The sequence below is a fragment of the Melanotaenia boesemani genome, chromosome 6 (genome assembly GCF_017639745.1).
Source record: "Melanotaenia boesemani isolate fMelBoe1 chromosome 6, fMelBoe1.pri, whole genome shotgun sequence".
In the NCBI taxonomy this organism is placed as follows: Eukaryota; Metazoa; Chordata; class Actinopteri; order Atheriniformes; family Melanotaeniidae; genus Melanotaenia; species Melanotaenia boesemani.
In genome coordinates this window covers 23,800,455-23,825,968 of record NC_055687.1, presented here as the reverse complement: position 1 = coordinate 23,825,968, position 25,514 = coordinate 23,800,455, and the positions used below count along the sequence as shown (strand labels likewise).

Sequence of the window (25,514 nt, the reverse complement as noted above, 5' to 3'; positions counted from 1 at the left end):
AATCAGGGTTTATAAATCTGCGATCACAGATTGTAAGACATGAAGATCACATCTGTACACAGATGTTCGTGTGCATAAATGACAAGCCCAAGAACTAAGTTTATAAACAGAGTTTCCTCAGCTGACCACTTGTAAGCTCTGCAGAACACAGCTGTTATGTTCACTCAACACTGCTGCTTTCAGAGCTGCTCTCTTTAACTCACATAGTACATTGCTCTATCTACAATCACAGGGTGGTTTTGTTTCCCTTCTGTGGTACCAACGTTTCACATGGCAGCTCAATGATCAACAGCTGATCCTGAGGGTATTTTATCTGCAACAGAAAGCAGAGACAGTCCAGTAGCGCAGTAAAAGCTGGTATAACAAGATCAAGCCTAACGAAGGCAGCTGACATTTTACACGTCAACAGAAATATTGGTTTTCATGGAGATCTATTTTATCGCCAGCATTCCAGTCCAGTGAGGACTAGTCCAGAGAGTGAGAAAGGATGCTTCCTCACTCTTTGGCTTTTCCTAAAGTCAGAAACTAATTCAATTTCCGAGGACAAACAATGTATTCAGTGCAGTCTGGATATATCGATTAGCAGCCAGCAATACGTGCTTATCTTGTCTTACTTGCTAAGTGTGTATGAAATTAAGCAACACTTATTATAAAAGTTTCTAGCAATAAACCAAACTAAGTAAAAATTGATAAGTTTGATGTCATTTTTTAATGCTGAGTTAAGACATACAGCACCTCTTAATCTTTGAAAACCTCTGCTGTAATACATGAGCACTATTATAAGCAGTTTGGTTTACATGAGGAAAAACTGTTATACATCATTGCTTTCTTAAGTTTAAATGAATTCTTAAAGCATTTTTCTGTCTGACATTTAAGTCTTCCCAACCTTTGTCTTGTTTTAATAGAAATCAAACTATACAGTACATGGAAGTAGGGGTGGGCGATATATCGGATATACTCGATATATCCCGAGTTGTTTGACCCGAGATATATAAAATAAGCATATCGCGTACATCGAGTATAAATAGTCAAGCAGACTGCCCCGCTCACAACAGCAGATGGCACTCACCCCGCCCGTACAGCGCATGCGTGTTGTTACATTACGTGAAACGGGAAAAGAAACTTGGAGACAACGGAAGTAATACCTGCAACGTGCGAACTTATAAATGTTAGGGGATGGAAGCTGAACGTGGTACGGACGATTTAGTTATTAAGAAAAACAGCTCTGGATCCATCATCTGGCGGTGGTTCGGGTTTCGAAAGGAAGACGTTGAACAAAATGCAGTTATTTGCAAAATATGTTGTAAAACCGTTGCTACAAAAGGCGGCAGTACCACCAACTTGTTTCACCACCTGAAATGTCATCCTCAGCAACATGAAGAATGTCTCAAGCTCCGCGTGGTCACATCTCCACCGACACGGAAGAAATCATCAGACGAACTGGCAGCAAAACAAATGACTTTGGTTTCTTCGTTTGCTAAATCAATCCCATACGACAGAAAAAGTTCAAAATGGAGAGAGATAACGGCTGCAGTAACAAGGTACATTGCTAAAGACATGGCCCCAGTTAGCGTTGTGGAAAAGCCTGGATTCCGAGGCCTCATCAAAACACTTGACCCAAAGTATGATTTGCCTGGTCGCAAATTCTTTGCAGAAAAAGCGCTACCAGAATTGTACATTTCAGTGCGAGAAAAGACAGCAGAAAAACTCAAAAACGTGACCCACTTCTCTACAACTACGGATCTGTGGACCAGCAGAACATGTGAGCCTTACCTCAGCTTAACTATACATTACATCGACAGTTGGGAGCTTAAAAGTGCGTGCCTTCAGACAAGTTTTTTCCCTGATGATCATACAGCAGAGTTAATTGCACAAGGACTGCAAGATGCTCTCATTTCATGGAATTTGTCAGAAACTCATCAAGTCTGTGTCACAACAGACAATGGGGCTAACATAATCAAAGCAATGAGTCTGAATGGGTGGAGAAGGCTACAGTGTTTTGGCCATCGATTGCACCTTGCTATTGGTGAGTATTTGTATAGGTTTCCCTCCTTCTAATTGAGATATCATTTATATTTTTTATAACAGTGGTTAATATAGCTAAGATACTATTTTATATTTCAGCACAATTAAAATTAAAAACTTTGAAACCGTTTCAGTATTTTTTATGCATTTAAACAGCTTGAGTACTTTCAATCATATTTTTCATGCAATTAAAAATATGAGCATTTCATTATCTATTCACATCCAGTTAAAAACTAGCCATTCTTACGTTGAAAACAGTTTGTCATTCATATTGTGGTGTTATTGACAATATATATTTTGTAAAGCATATGAGTTTTTTTTAAACATGTCAAAGGTCAGATCTGTGGAGGATAAATTACTTAAACAGTTCTCACTATTAGGCTGAATGAATAATTATTTCTATTTAATCTTTTAAATCGTTTCCCCACCCCTTGCAGAGAGAAGCATGAAAGATCCCCGCATTGATCGAGCAGTTGCTGTTTGTAAGAAGATTGTGAGCAGCTTCTCGTTCAGTTGGAAGAGGAGGAGAGACCTGGCCACTGCACAAAGAGAGCTCAACATTCCTGTACACCAGCTGATCAGTGAGTCTCCTACCAGGTGGGGATCCCGTCAGAAAATGATTGAGCGAGTGCTGGAGCAGGAACGAGCCATTTCTCTGGTTTTGTCTTCAGACAAGAAAACACGTCATCTTGTTCTGACCTGGCAAGACCTGGAAGTTTTAGAGTCAGTGCAAAAGGCTCTAAAACCCCTTGTGGAATTCACTGATGCTCTGTCTGGTGAGGACTATGTTACAGTGTCCACAGTGAAGCCTGTGCTTCATCTTTTCAACACCAGCACCTTGGCAGTTCAGGAGGATGACACGCCACTGACCCAGTCCATCAAAGTCTCCATCCTGGATTATTTAAGAGAAAAGTTTGCTGACCCTGCCACTGATGCCCTGCTAGACATGGCTTCGTTTTTGGATCCACGGTTTAAAACCATGTACATCAATGCAGAGAAGGTGGAGGAGGTCAAGTCAAGAGCCATATTGGAGATGGAGGCGCAGGCGATGCTGTCTGACCAGGGCACAGCACGGTCAGCTGCTTCACAGTCTCATGAAACACCAGCAGTGTCTGAACCAGAGCCACCAAAAAAGAAAACTCTTGGAAGTTTCTTTAAAAAGGCAGCAAACCCCTCTTCCACAGCTATATTGTCACTCAAAGAGACAATGAAAGCAGAATTGTCCATCTACTTGCAGAGTCCAAGTGCTGACACTGAATCTGATCCCCTGCTGTGGTGGAAGGACCATGAGGAAATGTTTCCAAACCTGAAAAGTTTGGCAAAAAAATATCTGTGTGTGCCTGCCACTAGTTCCCCATCAGAAAGGGTATTTAGTACCAGCGGGAATGTGGTCATATGTCACAGGGCATCACTCAAGCCAGAAGCTGTTGACAGGCTTGTGTTTTTAGCACAAAACCTCTAGACACATTTTTGTGCTGAGTGGTTATTGCAAACAAGCGATAGACAAAACCATGCCACCCACTTCAGTGATTTAAAGTTTGATTTTTGTTTTTGCATTCACATATTGGACTTCCATTTATCTATTATTTTGTATTCTGTTTTTTTTTTGGGGGGGGGGGGGGGTTATTACAAACTTGAACAAGCAGAAAAAGTGCACCTTGTTTATTAAAATGTGCTAGTTAAGAATTCTTGCTGATGCATTTTACTTTTTGTTTTTTAACTTATGGACTTCTGCTTCTGTGCCAATTTAATTTTAAATATATTTATTTATTTTGTTTAATTGTCTTTTACAACAAATGCAGTCTTGCACAGAAAAATGCACTTTAATTTGTAAAGTTTTGAAATGCCTTTCAATGGGATGCTTGTTAAATTATTTTTTGTTGTTGTTGATAGCCTAAGCTGCTGTTGTTAGATGTTTAAGGACCAGGTCACAGCAAGGAGACCCGCTGTGTTGTTAAAGAATATGAGTGTAGATCCCTGGTTTAAAAATAAAGTTTGTTAAATTTAACTTTATTGTGATTTCTCCTCCCCCTTCCTCCCTTTAACAGTTTTCTTAAATTATTTGACTTGAGTCTTTTTTATGTATGACAATGTTAAAATCAACATTTACACAAAATTTTAGAGGAGATTTCAAAACTTTGAGATATATATCGTGCATCGGGATATAAACAAAAATATATCGGGATATCAGTTACAGGCCATATCGCCCAGCCCTACATGGAAGACACCATGGGATATCTTCTAGTAGACTTTCAGCCATGCTGAAACAAACACAGGGCCTTATAGAAAGTCATTAATCACAGTCTATTATGATTCAATTAATACAATAGAGCTGCCACGACTTTAATTACCATGGACACTATAAATGTAGTTGCTTTTTGAGCATTAGATGTTGTAAAGAGAAAATGTGAAATTTTGATAAGGGCCAGTACAGCTCATTAATCCCATTACAATGTAAGTTTGGTGTACTAGTACTTTACAACAAACAACACACGTAACATGGTTATATACTATGTAGTCCAACTTCATGTGCACTTTTCCTTTCCTGCACTTTTCTTTCTTTTGGACAGGGCTCTTTCCAACGACAATATGGACGAAAGCCATTATCACTTCTGGCCTCTTAATTCGCCAATTCTTCTCCAAGAAGACATTAAGTTCAAGGTAAAATAAAGAAAATAGCTAAACCAAAGTAGTTGTGTTGTATCCTGAAGGTCCCTCTTCTCCGTCTGTAAGGCTGAGTCGGGGTCTCTTGGTGGGCTTCTTTACCAGCGTCGGCTGTAGGAAGAGCATGGGACTGTTCAAGGGCAGGGTGACTGTGCAAACGCTGCAATCTCTGCTGGTCACTTTAACCTGCGTAGCTTCGATGCACACAACAAACAGGCAGTCATGAGAGGGTAGCTGGTTTACAGTAGCAACATGAATGTGCACACTTATTATACAGTAGTGAGAGACAGACAAGTTTTCATTAGAACAACATACCTGTACTCCGGATGTGATTTTGCAGCGTTTTCATGGACAGCTGTGTGCTGACTGATCTTGTCTTTGGGAAATCAAAGTCTGGGGGATCTGTCTGGGAGGCTACGTGTCTTACCAGAGGTGACCCTTGACAGTTGGCATTTACTCGACATTCCTAAACAGTGAGAATATGAACAAAAATAAGAATAAGAACAGGTTAGTTTATTATAATCAAATATACAATTGTAGAGCAACAAAAGCTTGAACAGTTGCTATAATCTGTGAATATACCTAAGCCACACAGTGATCACTTTAGCAAAACAAACTTGTCTCAAACATGACAGCCCCCACACACACAAACTTCCATTCATAACCTGTGAATGCCTCCTTAAGGTGAGAAAAAACGGCGCTTTTCGCTGCGTTTAAACATTAGTTATTGATAGTGGCATTGCCATGTCAAGATGACACTGTATTCTTATAGTGAACGCAAATAGCCTTAATTTAGGGTTTTACGCGAGTTCATTGAACGCCACAAAAGCGCCGTTTAATGACGACAGGGAACGTGTTTTTTTTTTGGCGTTTAACGAAGCTTTAGAAAACTGCGTATTTTACACAGTACTTGTCACATAAAACGGCCCTTTTAACGCTCTTTTTTCGCCACAAAACGGCGTTTCTTTCCGGTTTTTTAATTACAAACGCGCAAATTCAGTGGCTAGTTTTGGCCCTTTTGGCTTGCCATACACTTCCAGAACCCACCGTTAGAGTTGTGTTCCGCACGTTTGGTGCAGATCCAGCTTTCATATATATTGTATATTTCATATATATATATATATATTTCATAATATATTGTGGATAGGTGCACCTGTGGAAACTGTGAAACCATGCCAACAGAAGCTGAATGTGTTTGTTGCTTGGAGATCCCACAGGTAAGAACGCCAATACTAATATGAGAGCTAACTCGTGTAGTTATGCTAATAGTTAGACTTACAAATTACAATATCACTATTTTCTGTAGGTCACCAGGCGGCTACAGGAGGTTGATGAAGACCTTACATGTATGGTAGACCATCCAGGGTTTGAGCCGGTCTGCCTAAACATATACTCCCTGCAGAATGCCAGCCAAATATACAGAGCTGACTGAAACTAACAGTAATATCCCGACCCAAACCGCGACGCACGGAGAACACAGCTAGCTACGCTCATCAATCTGATGAACAATGGCACCGGATACAAACAGTAGAAACAGTGACTTGGCTACATTTACAACAGTGCTAATATATTTTCAAGCTATCAGACTAATAAGGCCGAAACGATAAAATAACTGCCAGCTCTTACCTCTCCAGCTGTGTCACGGACAGTTGGTATTGAACCTGGCTTCAGCTTCAAACGGTTGGCGAAGCCTGCTTTCCATGCCCCCATGTTGTGGAAACAGTCCTCTTTGAAATGCTGGCCACAGACATGCAAAACCTTTGGAAGTTTTCCGGGTACATTTCCTCCAAAAATAAAATTAATCCACTCAGTCCTCGTGGGTTCAGTGGATGGAAGTAAAAAAACGTTTTCGTGTTCATTTATGCAGTCACAAACAGAACAGTGCTTCTGTCGCTTAGCCATGTCCGCTAACGAGGGTTGCCGAAGAGGGAAAAACACTGGGCGCTAGGTGATTTTTAGAGGGCGGGCTTTGAGAGCCGGTAGACGGGTCCATCGCTCTGTGGGGAGTGGTTATTGTCCCTTATGACGTCATAACGTACACGCTTTCAAACAAGCTCATTTCAGCGCTTACTTCCCTAGAGGTGGAGCAGGGGGGGAGAGAGAGCGCCTGAAAGAGTTTCACACTTACGGGTCTCCTACACATGCGGGGGGACCAGTATGACTGTTCCAAAACCATTAAAAAGTGAATTTTGCATAATATGGGACCTTTAAGGTGTTTTGCGAAGCCGGCTTGGTATGCACCGAAGTTATGGAAGCAGTCGTCTTTGAAATGCTGACTGCACACGTGCAAAACTTTGGAAACCTTTGTTGGTATATTACCAGCAAAAATAAAATCCATCCACTGTGTCTTCTGGGGCTCAGATGAAGGGAGTAAAAAAAAAAGACTTCTTTGCTCGTTCATGCAGCCATAAACAGAACAATTGCCGTGCTTAGCTCGTACCTTGGCCATGTGTGTTCTTTTGCAGTAAAAACAATGGCGGCGGACTCAAGTCAGTCGGGGACGGGTAGGGATGTTATGCTCGAGCGGTCTGCTCGATCACGTGTCGAGCATGTGACACGGAAGTGTTGTGAGCATTGTCTCTGAGCATTGATTCAGCATGCCACAAGTCACGTGATAGACCAAACGAGGCCTCGTTACGTCATCAGCGCGTATCGAGCAGCAAGCGGGATCTTTGAAGGGACCGGGCTTGTCAATCTCTTAGATTCCAAACGCTGAGGAGATCGCGGGTTTTTGAGGAGATTCTGTAGCGATTGTGCGACATTGCATTTTGAAAACAAATTTAGGAAAAGCATCACATCAGCATGAGCTTATATTGAATCACATTTAGCTTTTAGAGATTTGGGGAAACAAACGTCTGCGCGAGACGCCGTTGCCAGAGTAACTGCTGAAGGAGCTCGGAGTATGAGATCAGGACGGAGCAGGTGGTGCCTTTAACATCACAGGTAAGCTTAATTTCCCTTTCTTTATATAGATGTTTTTTAAATAGCCTTGCAAAGAGCAGACTTTAAAGTTAATCATAAACTTCAACCAGAAGCATCAGAGGAAACGTCTCAGTCTGCAGCTGCAGAGGAAAACTACAACCTGCAGGACCTTAGACACCAAGCTGGTTTCTGATCACCATCAGCAGAGAATTTAATGATTTTAAACTTGGTTAATTACAATTTTGTTCTTGTGTTTCTTTCAGGTGCAGCTGGAGAGGTAGTGTGCCAGAAGAGGAGCAGACTGAAGCCTGACAGAAAATATGTTTTTAAATAAAAATCTGACACATCACAATGTTGCCAAAGTTTTTTTTTCTTCTCATAATACATTTCAAGATTCAAAGTGTCTTTGTCATTTGCACAGTAAGGAAACAAGTTTTCCTGAACAATGAAAATCTTACTTTGCTGTCCAACCTGAATGCCATAAAACATTATAAAATAAAAATAAACAATTTGAAAAAAACAACTAGATAGACGATAAAAAAAACTGAGTAAATAATCTATGTACATAAATGTGCAGTGTGCTATAAACTGTTGTTCCACATTTAACAACGATCAGCTATGCAAAAGAAAACAACTCATGAGGTAGACGAAAACACGCATTTGCAATATCTATTATAAATAATAAGACACATAAAACAGTAAACAATTTTATTACAACTGTATAAAATAACTAACACAGTCACTATACCCGTTGCACAAACACTCCTTCCCTCATGCCTTCCCACTGAGTAACTACTATCATTACAGATTGGTTTACTTACACCACAATTCTGTTACCTAAACAAATGTTACCTAATACCCCTCCTTGTTATTTATATGAACAACAGAAAATAAATATTTACGTGGATGGTAGATTGCGTATCGTTTATTGAACACGTATTCAAAGTTCAGATAGGAATGACAGATGTGAGGTGTCAGTGCTGTCCTTCTGATACATCAGACACCCACAGCCAGCAGATGGAGCTCTTTGGTTCGGTCAAATGATTCAGAACACTAAGCCATTTTCAAGCATTTGGTTCAAAGTTGGCTCGATGATTCATGAGGCCTCGCTTTCACCATCCCTAGGGACGGGTAAATGGCAGTATCAACGACCGAGGGGAGTGGTCATTTCCCCTCTGGATGTCACATGGGGAGAGATTTCAGACTGACGCATACAATCGTATTAGCTAAAAAAGTGAAGCACGCAAGTGTGAGATAAGACAGGATTTTCTCACTTTGGGACTTGTTTTTTTGGCTATGAGGACACACATGATTCTTAGTTTGTGGCAACATTTCATGTCAGCATGCTTGTCTTACCCGGATTTTTTCTAAAATGTGCCAAATATTTACAACAAAGCACTTTAATTGTGCACTTAATTGCTTGAAATCATTTAAACAAAAATGAATAGATTTCAGATATTAGTTTCTATTTTACACACACCTTTTGGTAACCAACACACTCAATTTCATTGTGTCTGCAGTGCAATGTAATCAACTTCCTCAAGTGTAGGCCATAAAACTATAATTTTCTATTTTTTTCTTTTAATAACTTGATAAACTAAAGTGTATTTTATTATGCACTTGAACCTGGTGAAACTATATTTTTTGTTTTATATTGCCTTCATTTTCTACATGTCCCTGTAGTAATTTTCCACCTTGTTAGAATGTGGTCCATGCCTTCAAAAAAAAGACTACAATTCCATAAAAGCCAATTACAGGAAGTGGCATAATTTGGTTTTGGCAGGAATCCAGCTGTGGAAAAAGAGGTAATCTCAACCGTAACTCTCTTCTTACTTTTTAAAAATCTTAAATATATGAGGCACAAGAGCCACAGCTAGATTCGCCAGAAGAGTTCCACCCTTGTTGGGTTTGGGTTGATAGTAATAATTATAGTTATAATTATATTAACTTTATTTACTTCATATTTATATGTGTGTGTGTGTATTTTATGTGTGTGTGTGTGTGTGTGTGTGTGTGTGCGTATGACATTACACACACATAACCATCTACCTATATACATAGTTTTACACTATACCACAGGGCAATACAATAGAAAACACTGTTGAAAAAAATGCTTTATTGAAAAAGAAAAAAATAAATAAATAAAAAAAAAGATGAAATTACACATATTGGTTAGGAAATGGCACCAGTGCTCAGTGCAGTGGAGATACAGCATCAGTACAGGTTAGAGCAATTTTTATCCCCGTAATGCAAGTTTTTTTTTTACTTTACTGTTCATATTCATTTAAGACTTAACTGAAATCCTTTAAAAATAAAGTTTTTAGCCCTCACCTTAGAACTTAGCAAATGATTAGCAACATCTATATTGCATTTACTATCGTCACTAATTTCCCAAATCAATTTGATCCGATTCACAAGAGCCTCTAAATATTCTTAAAGTTAAGATCTCAGATAACGTGTTGATGTTAATAAAAGTTACAAAGAATATTGGAACCATTTAAACCCGTAATACGATGCAGAAATTCCTACAATGACGGCAGATTCAGGTTGATCAGCTGTGCGTGTTGCCGTGACAAACATGACGCTATCGCTGTAACACCGGAGCAGGAAAAATAAAAGCTCCATCTGCTCCTCACTGGAACAAGATGCTTCCATCTTCACCTGCCTGAAAGAATTAAGAAAACTCATATTTTTGCCTGATTTTCAGTTGGTTGACGAGTTGACAGGTGTGCACTCTGTCCTCTGACTGAAACCTATCTTTGTGCGCTGCATAGACTGCATATAAAAGATGTACGGAGCTTCCGTGACGTCACCTGTCGGTTTCTGAAGAGGTGAATTGAAGCTCAGTGGGCGGTTCCGCTGTCGCCATTTTGGCAGCGTCACACATGTCGTCATTCCTGGAAAATCCAAAAATGGGCAAAGAGGTGGAGCTCAGAGGGGGACTGTGAAGGTGGGGGTGGATGATTGACACCCATAAAACTCCAAGCTGCTTGTAGCTAAGAGCTATTTGAGCAAACCCAGAGCTAACCAGCTAATGGAGGTAGTTGGGCTAAAGCTAAGGTGCTCTGTTAGTCGGCTAAAAACCACATCTGTGCTACACTCTCCCTTCTTGCCGCAGATATAGGATACATGTCAATCAAAAGGACACGCCCCTAATTATACAGAATTTCAATATTAAATAACATCCAAACGGATGAATTAATTCACCCCCCCTCACAGTTGTCATGAAGGCAAACTTGACCTATTAATCTAAAAAAGTTTTTTGTACCAGGTTTTAAACATGTTTATTTCTGCTGTGAAGTTGGTCTTTTTAACATGGGAATCTATGGGGATTCGCTGTGTTTTGGAGCCAGCCCCTAGCGGCTCAGGGGTGACCTGCAATTTTTTGCACTTCTGCATAGGCTTCACATTTTACTGGCGCCAGTTGCCACTTGGTGTGTGCACGTGTCTGTGCTCACTATTGTGGACCAGGCGGCAACCTCTGCTGGTAAAAGTTTTTTAAGCTACCAGTATTTTCCATGCTGTCAGTAAAAATTATTATTAGAATTCTCTCTCTTTTAATAATAAAGACAAATACTATTCATAACTAAATGATCTCTTGCTATTCCAATAATAAAACATATTATATTAGCAAAAGGGACACTGTCTTTCTTAGAAAATGTCATTATTGATCAATATTTACATGTTTAACTATTTGTGGTCCATATGTAAACGTCCATAAATGGGAGGAACTCATTCAGAGACTATGTTTAAGAAAACTACCTGCAATTATTATTTTATCCAATCCTGAGCTTGATCACTATGCATTTCTTATTGTAGAACATATCAGTGCTGTAACAAAATATTAAAAAGATAAAAAAAAAACATTCAAAAGTCATGAAGTCAAAATGTTGCTGCAAACAAAAGATCCCCCACATGACCTGTAGAAAGTGAGTTTTGCACAATATGGGACCTTTAAATTTAACTTGCTGGAAGCCTTTTGTTCCTGCTGCCAGTTGGTGAAACAGTCTTTTGTGTAGTGTTGACTGCAGACTAGTGTGTGGTTTGTTATGTTGGTGTTGAGACACTTTCTAAGTTTATCTGCAGACAGACTGATTTGTTAAAAGGGGCATTCTCGCCGAACAAGCCGTAGAATTTAAGCAGGCTATCCGGCTGATGCCCTGGCTGATCGCCCGGTATAAATTGAGTGAAAACTCCGCCCACCTGGCTTTCCGCCGGTACACAAGGGCGATAAATGGTGTGGAGCCAGTCTGAAATCCATGATTTTCTTTTGAGTGGGTCTTTAAATTACTACCTTCACTGGATTATTTGAAGGTTGTAAAGTGGGCTTTAGTGCCCCCTACTGGAAGACAACATGGAAGGAACATGTTGCTGTCAACAGGCTCCATAATAATAACAATAATACTACTGACAGACAGATAGATAGATCTTCCTAGCTTTTTGCATGACCTCATATCTAGCTGTATATGTTTTAATCATAAGAATGGTTGCTTGTGAGAGCATCTGTGTTTCTGTGCTGTTGTAGAAGCAACAAATGGATACTGTAATCCCCTATCTGACTTTTGACTTAGTTTACCAATGATGTTTGCACAGAAATGTATTCTTACACAACACAACCCAGACATTTGAAACAGTTTGATGTACTGAGTTTCACTTCTGCCCTTTAAGCAGCCTTGCCTTTCGGTTTTAGTAAAACCAGTGGCATACTGAGCCCATAGCATTGATCTGTGAAGTATGGCTAACAAATCCAATAATGTTGGTTACTATGCCACTGGCCAGGAAAAACAAACTGCATACCCTGATCAGGGATCGCTGGGTCTTTAGGGAAGTCTTCCTCTTATAGTCAAAAACATAATTCTTGGAGATGTCTCTGAAGTAACACACAACGCCATCCATACTCTAGCTGTCATGGACCATGCAAGAAAATCCAGGAATACAAATGTGATAGTAGACTTGTTGCAAACAAACAAAAAAAAATATGAGTGTGTTTTTCAATTTCCTTTAGTATAACATAAAAGATTGAGAAGCTGGATAATCCTTTTTATGTCTTGCTGAGACGTCTGATCCACTGCAAATCTGAGCAGCTTACTGAATAACATATTTTCAGACTTAGACAAGTTGACGTGTTGTACTTCAGATTTAAGTTTTTCTTTTTAAGGACATGATATGATTTTTTTTCTACCAATAAACTGCTGCTAACATAAATAGTTTTCTGGTACAGCAGCAAAAACAAGTTGACACTTAAACGTCTAAAAAAACTAACTGATTTATAATTTAATATAAAAAAGTACTTACAGTAAACTGAGACGAGCCTATGAAAACTATAAACATTTTCATCCTTCAGTACTGAGCAGAGTTAAATATTTACCAAATGCTAGAACGAGACTTGGCCAACAGATTCTGAGTCAGATATTTCTTTTCTGATGGGAGACTTTCTAACTTTGACTCCAGGATTGTGTGGACAGTTAGCTCCTGAACACATAACATTTTACGTGACAGTTTGTATTTCATCATCAACAGCTGAGTGTGACTCTTTCACTCCGTGTTTCATCCAGGTGCCAGCCTCCATGTGGCAGACAGCCGTTACTTTTGGTTCCACCACAGTGAAGGGGACACCATGACCGTTCAGGAACCTCGAGACATGGACCTCTGCTCAGCGCTGTGGGCTGTGGTTTCCTATGTTGTAGCAGACCTGCAAGACATGCTGCCCAAGTAGCATGTCAACAAGAATAATAGGATTATATTTTGATTGATCAAAATACAATTTTTATTTGTTTTGAAATATGCTAATGTGTATTATTAAAACAAAGGGCATGTCAAAGTTTATAGAAAACCCTATCCAGTGGGGCTGAGGTTTATATGATCAGGTTATAAAGAGTGGATTAAAAAATGGATTTTCTCAGGACCTGTATTTTATGTTGTGCTGCAGAGGACGTTTTTTTAGTGAGTGTTTTGTATAAATAGTGTTGGCCATTGGTGAGCCAAAGAAAACAAGCAACAATTATGAGCTCAGACAAGATAAAATTGTGCTGTAAAGTTATTTAGTTTTTACCTTTTTACTGTTTAAAGCTTGCTGTTTGTGTTTTAGGTCATTTCTGTCAGCTTTTGATTTTTGTAAAATTTTATACCAAAAATATTAGCCCATCAAAGAACAGATTGTTTATAATTTAGCTGAAACATTTTCTAAAAAATTTTTTGACATGATGACCTCAAATGTGAATTTTTCCTCTCCAGAAGAGAAGTAACAAAGAATGGAGAAGTGAAGACATGATGAGGGGAAGAGACGGGCAGATCCAAAAGAAGAGGAAGAAACTATAATTAATTACAGCTATTGCTATGCAGACATTACCAACAGCTACAACAAACACACAGCTGGGAGTCTTACCCCATGAACTGATAAGTCAGCAGCCCCAGTGGGTGATGTCAGGCTTAGTCAGTGCTCATATGGTCAATGTGTTCACATTTTTTTTTTTGGAGAGCCAGAAATTTATACCTTTTTGTCAGTGTCTGGTGAGCTTTTCCCCGTGTGTTAATGACTGATTCACCCTGACATCTCTCTTAATGGAGAAACACAGTCTGCTGCTCTGAACACGACTGAGTCATAAATGTGCTCAATGTTACTTTCAGAAAAACCTCATGCAGACCTGAACATTACGTCATCTTCATGTAGAAGAATCACATTTAAACAAAAACGGGTTTGTTTAGATGATCTGTGGATCTTCTAATGTGAGAATCTTTAGCCAGTTCTGACCTTTGTTTTTATTTTTATTTATTTTTTAATCTCAATGTTTGATTTGTTCACTTGCTTTTCTGAGTTTCTTGACCTTTGTGCTTCTTGTGTTCATTAGAAGTCTAATGCATCTTCCTGGTTATCGTCTGATTTCCTGTTGAAAGATTTTTGTACAATTACAACTGGACTGCTTCAGCATCTCCTAATTAGATCACATTAAAGCAGCTACCAGGAAGTCAATTTAAAGGTTTTAGTGCATGACTTAGCCGACTACATATGAGTTACTCTTCTTAATATCTGCATGGCTGGAATTCAGTATCTTTAGCTGTCTGTTTTTAACAGTGGTCTTTAAAGAAAGAATATCAATGCAAATTCTGAGACTGAGCCATAAACAAGTTACGGTTTTCCTCACAAAATATATTTCTGTCAAAGGCTGTTTTTTTCTTTTAAAGTTAATAATAGTAATAAAAAAGATTAACCTCTTATTTTTAATGTTAGAAACCCTACAATATAAAGAAAAAGGAAAAATGCAAGCTATGTTTTTCCCCTTCCTTAAAATTTTTTTTTAAAAAAGGGAAATTGATCAGTTTTCTTTTACAGTAATCAGTTAACAACCTAATTTAAAACAAATAATTGTTTCAAGTCAACATGTCCCTGATATGAACCTGATGATTTCAAACAACCAGCTGGTCAGTAAAAGAAATACATTTTTAGTGGACATAACATGCTTTTAAATCCTTCCTTTTCACATGTAAATCATTATTTTATGGTTTATATAAAGTAGAACCGCAATGCTTTGGTCTGAGTTCCTGGTTTTTCTGGCTCCACACACCCCTTGTTAACCCCTGTTCTGAGGCGCGTCTTTAGAGCGACTCGTTTCGGTGCGGTCTCTTTAAATGTGAATGAGGCCCCCGCCTCCCTCCAGGTAACAGAGAGTTCCACTCCACCCCATTCGGCCATATTTGTAGTTTGAAAGTAGCGATACAATTATCTACCGGCAAGAAACTTATAATTGGCAAGTTTACTAGAGATGGAAAACGTGTCCGTCTGTATCCGTCGTGGTCCATCAGAGTTCTGAGTGAAAACCCTAGTTACATCCTCCTCTCTCCTTTTCTGTTCATCCCTCACTGATAAGTTTCCCTTACACTTCCATGTATTTTTCATCATCCCATGCCGTCTCTACAAACTGTTGTCCCCCTCACTCCCAACACTACTTTTTCCACACTACCACAATATGAATAAGATAAACAAGGCTTAACAAGCTAGCTAATGCGGGCGTCAAGAACACCACTGAATGCATTTGGATTATGTGTTACCCTACACAAAACGGCAAAAAACAAGCTGTCATGTATCTGTGCAGTACTGGAGGTCACCAGTAGATGATGCTGTAACACATATGTTGTTTGTTAGGCATCCGCAACAATAAAGTCGTTCAGTCTACCACACCATTTCTCTTACTCCGATACATTACATGGTGTCAGAAATTCTCTAAAAAAAGATCAGAAAGAGAAAGATGGACCACCAAAAACCTCCGGGGACATTAAATTTAGAAGGCAATCTCGCAGAAAATTGGAGGGCATGGATTCAAAAGTTTGAGATTTACCTCATTGCAAGTGGAATTGCCGAGAAGTCGGAAAAAGTACAATGTGCCACATTTCTTCACGTCGCAGGAGACGACGCCCTCAAAGTATTTAATACGTTTGAGTTTGATGAAGATGTTAATGGACTGGAAGGTTTAAAAGAGCTTTTCAGAAGGTACTGTGAACCACGAAAAAACGTGACATACCAGAGACATTTGTTTAATACCAGAGTACAAGGCAATGCTGAATCCATTGATGCCTATGTCACAGATCTTAAGAAAAAAGCAAAAGACTGTAAATTTGGAGATGTAACCGAGTCACTGATCAGAGACAGAGTCGTATGTGGTATTACAAATGATCAAATCCGAGGCAGATTGCTAAGAGAGCCCGAGCTAACGCTTCAACGAGTTGTGGATATTTGCCGTGCAGCAGAAGTTAGCCAGAGCCAGCTTAAAAAGGTACATGAAGAAAATGATGTGCAAGTGCAAAAAATACATAAGCAACACAAGCAAAGGAAAGATAAGCCACAAAAAAGATGAAGAAATCACACGCAGATTATGGAAGATGCGGATATAAACATGAAGCAAGACAATGCCCAGCATATGGTCAAACCTGCAACAAATGCCACCGTAAAAATCACTACGCCAAAATGTGCATGAGTCGCGGATAGACAGATAACCGCTGGAAAATACAAGGTGTAGAATATGACACAAATAATGATGATAATGACATGTTCATAGGGACTGTACATGTTAGAACAGAAGACAAACATGCGAATAGAGTGGATGCAAAAAGTGGCAGAGAGGTCTGGAAGGAAACTGTGAACATCAACAACCAGCAAATGACAGTGATTATAGATACAGGTGCTGACTGCAACATCATATCTAAGCGCGAATTAGAAAAGCTGAAACTGAGTGATGACAAACTGAAAAAGTCAAATGTCAAGCTAGTGGGTGTTTTTGGACGGAAAGAAAAGCCACTGGGACAGAAGACCATTAAGTGCTCGTACAAAGGCAGAGAGTATGAAATAACGTTTCAGGTGTCAAAACAAGACGTAAAAGCGATATTGGGAAGCGAGTCTAGTGTTGAGCTGGGGATGGTAAAAAGGATCTATGGGGTGACAAGAAGAATGCAGACAGACATCATGTGTGAATATGAAGATCTGTTTACAGGACTAGGCTGTGTTCCTGGAAGTCACCATATTCAAGTAGTTCCTGAAGTTTCATCAGTGATACATCCGCCAAGGAAAATTCCAGTCGCTTTAAAAGGAAGTGTTGAGAAAGAACTGAAACGAATGGAAAGTCTTGATGTCATAGAAAGACAAACTGAGCCTACAGATTGGGTGAGCAGCATGGTGACTGTAGTGAAACCACACAAAATCCGAATATGCCTTGATCCACAAGATTTAAATAAGGCTATAAAAAGAGAACACTGTCCTCTAAAGACAGTGGAGGAAGTAGTATCTGAAATGCCTAATGCAAAGGTTTTCTCTGTTTTGGATGCAAATCATGGCTACGGGCAGATCCAGTTAGATGAAGAGAGCTCCAAACTCTGTACTTTCAACTCACCGCTTGGAAGGTACAGATTTAAGAGACTTCATTTTGGCATATCATCAGCACCAGAAGTCTTTCAGAGATGCTTGGAGTAATACCTAGAAGGACTAGAAGGAGTTGTCAACGTGGTTGATGATATTCTGGTGTGGGGTGAGGACCAAGAGTCACATGACAACTGATTGAGAAAACTGCTGGACAGACTGAGAAGCATAAACATGAAACTCAATAGAGACAAATGCAAAATTGGACTCAGTGAGATAAGCTACATCGGACATGTGTTGAGCAAAGATGGACTGAAACCAGACATGGGAAAAGTAAGAGTCATACAAGGAATACCAGAGCCACAGGACAAAACAGAACTGCAGAGGTTCTTGGGAATGGTGCAGTATGTTGCAAAATTTATCCCAAATCTCTCAGAAGAGTCTGCACCACTCAGGAGGCTACTGGAGGGAGAAACTGGCTGGCACTGGGAACACGAACAACAGAAGGGCTTCTCAAGACTCAAAGAACTTGTGAGTAACACACCAGTGCTAAAATATTATGATGTAGGAAAGCCTGTTGTACTCTCAGTTGATGCAAGCACAAGTGGGTTGGGAGCAGTAATCCTACAAGAAGGACATCCTGTAGCATATGGCTCCAGGTCACTGACAGACTGTGAAAAAAGATATGCTCAAATTGAAAAAGAGCTGCTAGCTATTGTCTTTGGCTGTGAAAGATTTCACCAATACCTGTATGGTAGATCTGTAGGGCTGGGCACCGACTGTCGGTTCTTTCTTGACACCGACCGAAATGTGACAGTTCTACTTGGTATTGAAACATGCCTTGTCTGTCGGTTCCAAGTTTCGGTGCCCAGAGGTTTATCATGTGTAAGTAGCTGTCATCTGATTGGCTGAAACATCTGTGTGCATGAAGTACACAAACTGATCACGCCCCTCTCGTTCTCAAGCATCTTTCCATGTTTGATGCATCGACAAAGTCTACAAAAATGCCGAACTCGAAAGCCTGGTTATATTTTCGCAAGAATGATACATCTACTGCGCGTTGCAATATATGCGACAAGAACATCGTCTGCAAGAACAGCAACACATCTAATTTATTGAAACATTTGACGGTCCATGGAATAAATTTGAGAGCGGAGAGTTGCACACTTTTCTCTCCCACAAGTTCTGCCTCGGAGTCAACTTGAAGTGCACCCTCGACTTCAACTTTGCCACTCCCGACTTCTCTGCAGGAGGGCTCGGATTCATCTGACACCAAGCAAAGCACCTTCAGAAGGCTGACATGTTAATTTTCTTGAAGAAAAATTGTTAATTACATTGGCACGTGTGTGTCTGCACGTGTGTGTTTATAGTGTGAAGATGTTTGAGTTCTTACCTCTTGAGTTTTTATTTTTGCACTGGAAATAGCGCGAATAAACCAATATGTGCAATAAAATTTGTGATGAAATTTTCTTTAAGAGGTAATATTATAAAATAGGAACCGAAATAGGTACCCGTCAGGAACCGGCACCAAAATGAAGGTATCGGAATCGGAAAATTTTGATCAATACCCAGCCCTATAGATCTGTGCAGGTTGAATCGGATCACAAACCGTTAGAGATTATTTTTAAAATGTCCCTTCACAAGGCCCCAGCCAGGCTGCAGAGGATGTTAATGAGGCTTCAAAAATACAGCCTACAGGTGATGTACAAGCCTGGTAAAGAAATACACATTGCAGATGCTTTAAGTAGAGCCAGCCTGAAGGATCTCCCAGATACCACACAGGAGGAAGAGATGGATGTGAGCTACATAACCCAACAGCTACCAGTTTCAGAAGAGAAGCTCAGTCAGTTCAAAGAGGCCACAGAGCAAGATGAGAGGTTGAAACTGGTCATAGCAGCAATACAGAATGGATGGCCTGAGTCACGGAGACAGGTTCCAGAGAAACTACAACCGTACTGGACTTTCAGAGAGGAGTTATCATACTCTGATGGACTTGTGTTTAAAAATTCAAAACTGATTGTGCCAGTAAAGAGGAGAGAAGAGATGCTGGAGAAAACAGCTACTTTAATCGTGGAACACGGAAACTGCCAGAAGTAAGAACAGGAGAGTGAGAATCAGACAGCAGAACACGTGGCAATCTGCTGTTATTCTGAACACACATAATAAGCCAAGGTCCTACATTGTCCAGACGGACACAGACCAAATCTACAGAAGGAACAGAAGACATATTCTGAAAACAAAGGAGAACTGGACTGTACAACAACCAACAGAGGCTGATGACAACTCAACTAATTCACTGCAGCTGGTAGAAAGTGACAGATCTGCAGGAAGAGAGACTGAGCAAAGTGAGGATGTTCAGGAGAGACTCATACATGAGAAACAGTTGCCTGCAGCAAAGTCGCCATCACCAGTTGTCACATCACCAAGTGTCACACCCAGGATTACCACAACAAATGATTCTGTGAAAACCACATTTTGTGGGAGGCCAATAAAGGTTCCACTAAGATTCCGAGAATAAGGATACATATATATGTATATAGTCATGTAATACAGAAAGGCGTTTAAAAAAAAAAAAAAATGTTTCTGATGTTATACCGAAATGACATACTAGTTGCAAGTTTGGAGAAAACTGTGTTGTGGGTAGTACAATATTGTAGAGTAGAGACAGAGTTATTAGGAGTACAGTAAACGTTAACTCCGTTAACTAATATTTTGTTAAATATGTAAAAAAAAAAAAAAAAAAAAAAGAAAAAAGGAAGATGTCATGTGTCTGTGCAGTACTGGAGGTCACCAGTAGATGATGCTGTAACACATATGTTGTTTGTTAGGCACCCGCAAGGAACAAAAACGCGTTCAGTCTAGCACATCTTGGCTCTTAGTCCGATACATTACAGTCCTCCTCTGTCCTTTTCTGTTCATCCCTCACCGATAAGTTTCCCTTACACTTCCATGTATTTTTCATCATCCCATGCCGTCTCTATAAACTGTTGTCCACCTCACCCCCAACACTACTTTTTCCACACTACCACAATATAAAAAAGGCTTAACAAGTTAGCTAATGCGGGCGTCAAGAACGCCACTGAATGCATTTGGATTATGTGTTACTCTACACAAAAAAGAAAAAAAAAAAACGGCAAAAAAAAAAAAATAATAAAAAAAAAAATAAAAAAAAAACAACAATAACAAAAAAACAAAACAAAACAAAAAACAAGCCAAATAATTTTATTCAAAGACCACAGTACAGTTATATCTTCACGTAGGAAGCTAAAAGTTAGCACACAGCACTAATAGAAGCAAAACGCACAATGCTAATACTATCAAAACAACGGCCCTTAAGCATGATTTCTTTATATATATATATATATATATATATATATATATTTATAATAATATATATATATATATTATCAGCAGGTTAGTTCAAGCTTTTGGTAAGGCTCCTTGAGAGGGGGTGCTTTTTTCGACACGACACCGATACATCACATCAACACACAAAACATATGTCTAAAATAAAGCTTGACGTAATTTTAGTTTCATTTGGAGCTTACCACTTTGATGTGTTCGTCGTTTCCATGGAGAGAAGGTACTGATCCCTCATTCAGACGAAGTCTTTCTGCAAATCCATCTTGATACTGGCGGAGGTTGCTGAAGCACTCATCCTTGAAGTGCTTCGAGCAAACAAAAAGGACTTTCCCCACTGATGTCGGTACATTTCCGTGAAAAATGAAATTCAGCCAGGCACTTCGAAGAGGCTCCGATGCCGGTGGGCGATGTAAGGAATTGTGTGCGTTGATACACCCAACGACCGTACATTTGGACTTGTCTACTGGTAACTTCGGCATAACTAAATGTGGACTACAAAATCGCTTTGAGAAAAAAAATGGCGGATTCACAAAATTGGATACCCGGAAGTCCATGACCTTATTTAGCAGCCCTACAACAAATACTGTGACGTAAAAGACAAGAAAACGTAATAGTGAATTGAGAAAACAAAACAGACTGAAAAATTTGACCCAACAAGAATATAAAGATTTATACACAGCATCAGGAGATTGTGTATTTAAAATTTCTGCATTGATAAACACTAATAGTACACAAACACATGTATTTAAGGGCTAAAAAAGAGGATTTTTTCATGATATATCCCCTTTAAAACAAATAATTGTTTCAAGTCAATATATCCCTGATATGAATCTGATGGTTTCAAACAACCAGCTTAAACAAATACATTTTAATTTAATCTGAATGCTGCAGAAAAGACAGCAGACTGATCCTGTCATTGCATGAAGCTGATGTTCAGGATATTTATTGGCAAAGGTCGCCACCTTGTGGGCAACAACCAGAATAGTTCCTACATTTGTTTTTCAGCTGGAGCAAACTCAGGATGATACTGACAGGAGACAGAAATCCAAAAATGCTGCAATATTGAACTATTTCTTATTTATTTTTAACCAGACAAAGTAAAACCTGACATATCAATGTTGTTTTCTTCTTTTTTTTTTTTTAACCCTGTACAGAACATTAAATGGGTTATTTCTTCATTAATGATATTTTTGTCAATTTTGATTTAGATAGATTAATTAAAAAGTCAGTGGAAATAAACATAACTGTCAAAAAAATCTCCAGATGTGAATCCACATTCACATCATGTCAATCCACAGTTGATTTTTTTCATGTAGCTACGGGTCTTCTGGAGTTGAAAACCTTAATCCCATTTTGCAGTGATGATCGAGCATATTTGGTCAGGAGGGCTCCGGTGGTCTGTTTCTCTCCACACAGGTCTCTGAAAGGATGTTATAAACAACCAGAACCAGATTATAAATCAGGTAACTCAAATGCTGATATTTCTTCATTCACTGTATTTCCCAAACAGAGATCACTAACTGTATGTATGGTGTGATGTCCTCTTCGGTCCACTTCTCCCTGAGTGTGAACAGGTGGTTGAAGCGCTCAACCGTGTCCTCTGGGAGATCCTCAACTCGCAGCAGATTGATGGTTTCTGGCCGGGAGGTGCGGTCTACCAGGGCCACTCCCTGGAAGATTTATGAGGCAACGAGCATTAGGGTAAGGAAATTAAACTTTAGTAAATAAGTCTTTAAATATATTGACATACAAACTGCCTTGTGAAAGACAGCAAGATTAAAAGGTTAAGTTATTTGTGGATTTCTTTCTGGACCTTTCTCAGAATTATGCAATAACTGCATTTCTTTAGTCAAATATACAGATCATATTTAACCTCTTTAACCTGGGTGCAAAACCATTACTGATCTTGCACCCAGACTGCAGTATATAATAAAGAGAATCACCTTTAGCTGCTCCAGCCTTGTGCTCATGCCTTCTGGGACACTTTGCTGCCAGACCTCGTGAAACTCCCTCAGGTTGAATTTGACAGCATTATGCAGCAGCATTAGTGCCACCCCTCGACATACTTTATCCTCATGCAATGCATAAAACACCTCATCTATGCACAAGAAGGAGGGAACATACATTTTATAACAGGGACTGTAGAAGATTTAATTAATGAAATCTTTTTGCATCGTCACAGATTGTTTTTCTTCACCATTTTCAGTGAAGCGTCTCCCGTAGCAGTTCAAACAGTGCTGGATCATCTCTCTGTGAATGACATGGAGAATAATCTAACCAGACTTATACTAACAGCTCAAAAAATAACCGATACCTCTTTTTTTATTTATTCATATTATTTAAGATGTTTTTTTTCTCCAAGAAACAAAAATAAAACCTCCACTTAAAAATACTTTTTTCCCCCATTTTTTTTATCTCTATATGTTAGAAGACTTTCAGATATCAACTTACTGGGGCTCTAGTGGGGCCAGCTCCTCCAGACAGGTTTGAAGGGGGACCTTATTGGAGGACCATGATTCAGAATCCACCAGCTGAGTTACATGACCAAGCAGCTTCATCTCATAGTCAAAGTCCAGCACACGCCAGTAGCCTGGAAGTAAAAAGATCCTCTCTATGAACACCAAGTGGCTATCTAACAGTAAAATAAACTTCAATGCATGCACAAAATAATGCAGGAAGTACACAAAATTTTCAGATTTTACCATCTATCTGACAGGCGTGGATGGTCTCCAGGTGGGTCTTTATTTCTTCTTCACTGGCCTGAATTCTCTCTAAGAGGTCCTCCATTGTGTACTGCCAACACAAAAAACTGCTTACGAATAGTTACAATAACATGTTTCAGCCTGCAGACTTATATTTTAAAAAGTCATTTTAAAGCACATAACAGACTAAATCTTTTCCATAATTTTACAGTTCTTCTAATAAACAACATGGAACTAAATACACAACATGAGCACAATGAAAATATTAAATATATTCACCTTGTTCTCTGTATTCTCCTCTTGCCCTGCTAACAAAGGTCCTTCATAAGGATTCTCCATTAAAATCTTCTTGAGCTTCTTCAGTTTAGGCGGCTGTTTCCTCAGTTCCCAGTAGCTGTTACAAAATCCCCAGATCTGCAGCACAGATGCAACATGAACATTAACTCATTGTTAATGTTTGTGTGTGTTGTAGCATAACAAGTTCACTGGTTGTAAAAGGCAACCTGTGTGTATGTGTGTGTGTGTGTGTGATCTTCATACCTGTGCATGCACAACGTGAGAGCTGTCCTGGTTGTTGGTTAGTTGGTCTGGCGTCCTGCATTCAGGTATAAACAGCAGCAGATTGGATGTGTCGGCTATTTTTAAATCATAGGTCTTGTCACCGCTACAAAGTACTGCACGCTCATCTTTATCCCCTCGAATGACGAGACTGTTGAAGAGGAAAAATAATTGTAAGGTAAAGTTTACCGTTTACAAGAAAATCCGACCAGCTGCTCTACCATCATGTGTCAGTATTTGACAGATCAGCTTTGATTATCTTCATGTTTGTCGTTTAGTTTTTGTTTGCCAGGTAAGCACTGGTATGACCACCACATATGGCAAATTCTTGTTATCATTATTTCATGTAACTGACGTAAGTTAAAACAAGCGTTTTATAGATCTCATACTCCATAATCAGTTATTACAGTGAACATTACATTTCAAAACCAATAAAATGTTATTAAAAGAGAAGAATAATACTAAACAGAAATGTTTTAGATTGAACATTAATTCCCAGTTTAAACGCTTTACCTTTGGCCAGCTTCTATGTGTTTGCATAGTGTGTCGTCTAACTCCATCAGACAGTAGTCTGCAGATGAGACGTTTTCCCCAAATGATAGACAGTGGATTGTTGTGTGTAAATCTTCCTCTTTCAGCTTGGCGATCTGCAGCGTGGCCTGCACCTCCTCTAACGTTCTCATCTTCGGTCCGTGTTTTGAACAGTGAACGAACAAATATCCAAACAAGAACCCTTTTTATTGTATAACAAAGCCGATTGTAAAGTTACTTTATCGATGTTTTCTGTCAAATTTCCCCGCGCTCTCCGTCTCGGAAAGGAAGTGACGCAAACACGTTGAGCTCTGACTTCAAGATACTACCGGGGTTACTAAAAAAATCTTCTATCTGCCTTAAAGAGGTTTAAATAAATCCAAAATGATTACACAATGTTATATTTGAAATATACAATCAATAAATATGACGATGGGCAAAATTAAATATTAATATATCTTTTTATAGCAGCCGAATTCAGATTAGCCTCAAGATACGGAACGGTGAAGTCTCAATTCGTGTTTCAGCCGAACACAATTACCAAACAAACTGCACATCGCGTTGGGGGTCAAATGCTTTGAAGATGTGCTCGTAGCGTTTTTAAAAATGTCAAGTTTCTCCAGATCTGCTCAGGTGAGTGTGGACTCTTAGCTCCATATTCTGTTTTTAACCAATGTTTTAATGTATTGTATGTGTAATACAAACGAGTTAGCTAACGAAAGACTCTACTGATCTAATGTTAGCTAACGAATTAGCACTGCCCTCAATCATCAGAGGAATGTTTAAGAATGCTTGTTGTTGGTCATTAATTATTGTAACGCTCTTAATCAAAAGAAGAGTTATAATTTCAACTCGTTTTTCGTTACAAGTTAACTTTGGACCATACAGTCGGGTCAGTAGACGTT

At 39.3% G+C, this 25,514-nt stretch overlaps 3 protein-coding genes across 5 annotated transcripts in view; 1 reads left to right on the top strand and 2 right to left on the bottom strand.

Moving 5' to 3' along the window:
• Nucleotides 1–21,335, bottom strand: part of LOC121641608 — a 29,177-nt gene extending 7,842 nt beyond the window's left edge. The window contains exons 1-3 of one of the 3 annotated variants that reach the window (XR_006010736.1): nucleotides 21,004–21,335; nucleotides 5,005–5,155; nucleotides 4,506–4,883 (exon numbers count right to left, since the gene is read on the bottom strand). Coding sequence is in view for 2 of the 3 variants with exons in the window: in XM_041987848.1 (XP_041843782.1) it covers nucleotides 4,705–4,883; nucleotides 5,005–5,155; nucleotides 21,004–21,297 (624 nt within the window). In the remaining variant the exon portion in view is untranslated. Of the gene's footprint in view, nucleotides 1–690; nucleotides 4,884–5,004; nucleotides 5,156–21,003 lie in introns of those variants that run through there. The other 2 variants (XM_041987848.1, XM_041987847.1) reach the window with 2 other exon arrangements.
• Nucleotides 21,336–21,975: 640 nt separating this feature from the next.
• Nucleotides 21,976–24,922, bottom strand: dscc1 (DNA replication and sister chromatid cohesion 1). Its single transcript, XM_041987838.1, has 9 exons — nucleotides 24,592–24,922; nucleotides 24,061–24,229; nucleotides 23,800–23,934; nucleotides 23,521–23,611; nucleotides 23,270–23,408; nucleotides 23,016–23,068; nucleotides 22,762–22,916; nucleotides 22,340–22,488; nucleotides 21,976–22,238 (listed from the first exon to the last, which is right to left on the bottom strand). The coding sequence occupies exons 1-9, from the start codon at nucleotides 24,759–24,761 to the stop codon at nucleotides 22,127–22,129; spliced, it is 1,173 nt and encodes a 390-aa protein (XP_041843772.1). The 5' UTR covers nucleotides 24,762–24,922; the 3' UTR covers nucleotides 21,976–22,126.
• Nucleotides 24,923–24,937: 15 nt separating this feature from the next.
• The window catches only part of mrpl13 (mitochondrial ribosomal protein L13), a 16,828-nt gene continuing 16,251 nt past the window's right edge, over nucleotides 24,938–25,514 (top strand). Inside the window, exon 1 of the mRNA XM_041987849.1 lies at nucleotides 24,938–25,242. Within this exon, the coding sequence (XP_041843783.1) occupies nucleotides 25,216–25,242 (27 nt within the window). The 5' untranslated portion in view covers nucleotides 24,938–25,215. The remainder of the gene's footprint in view (nucleotides 25,243–25,514) is intronic.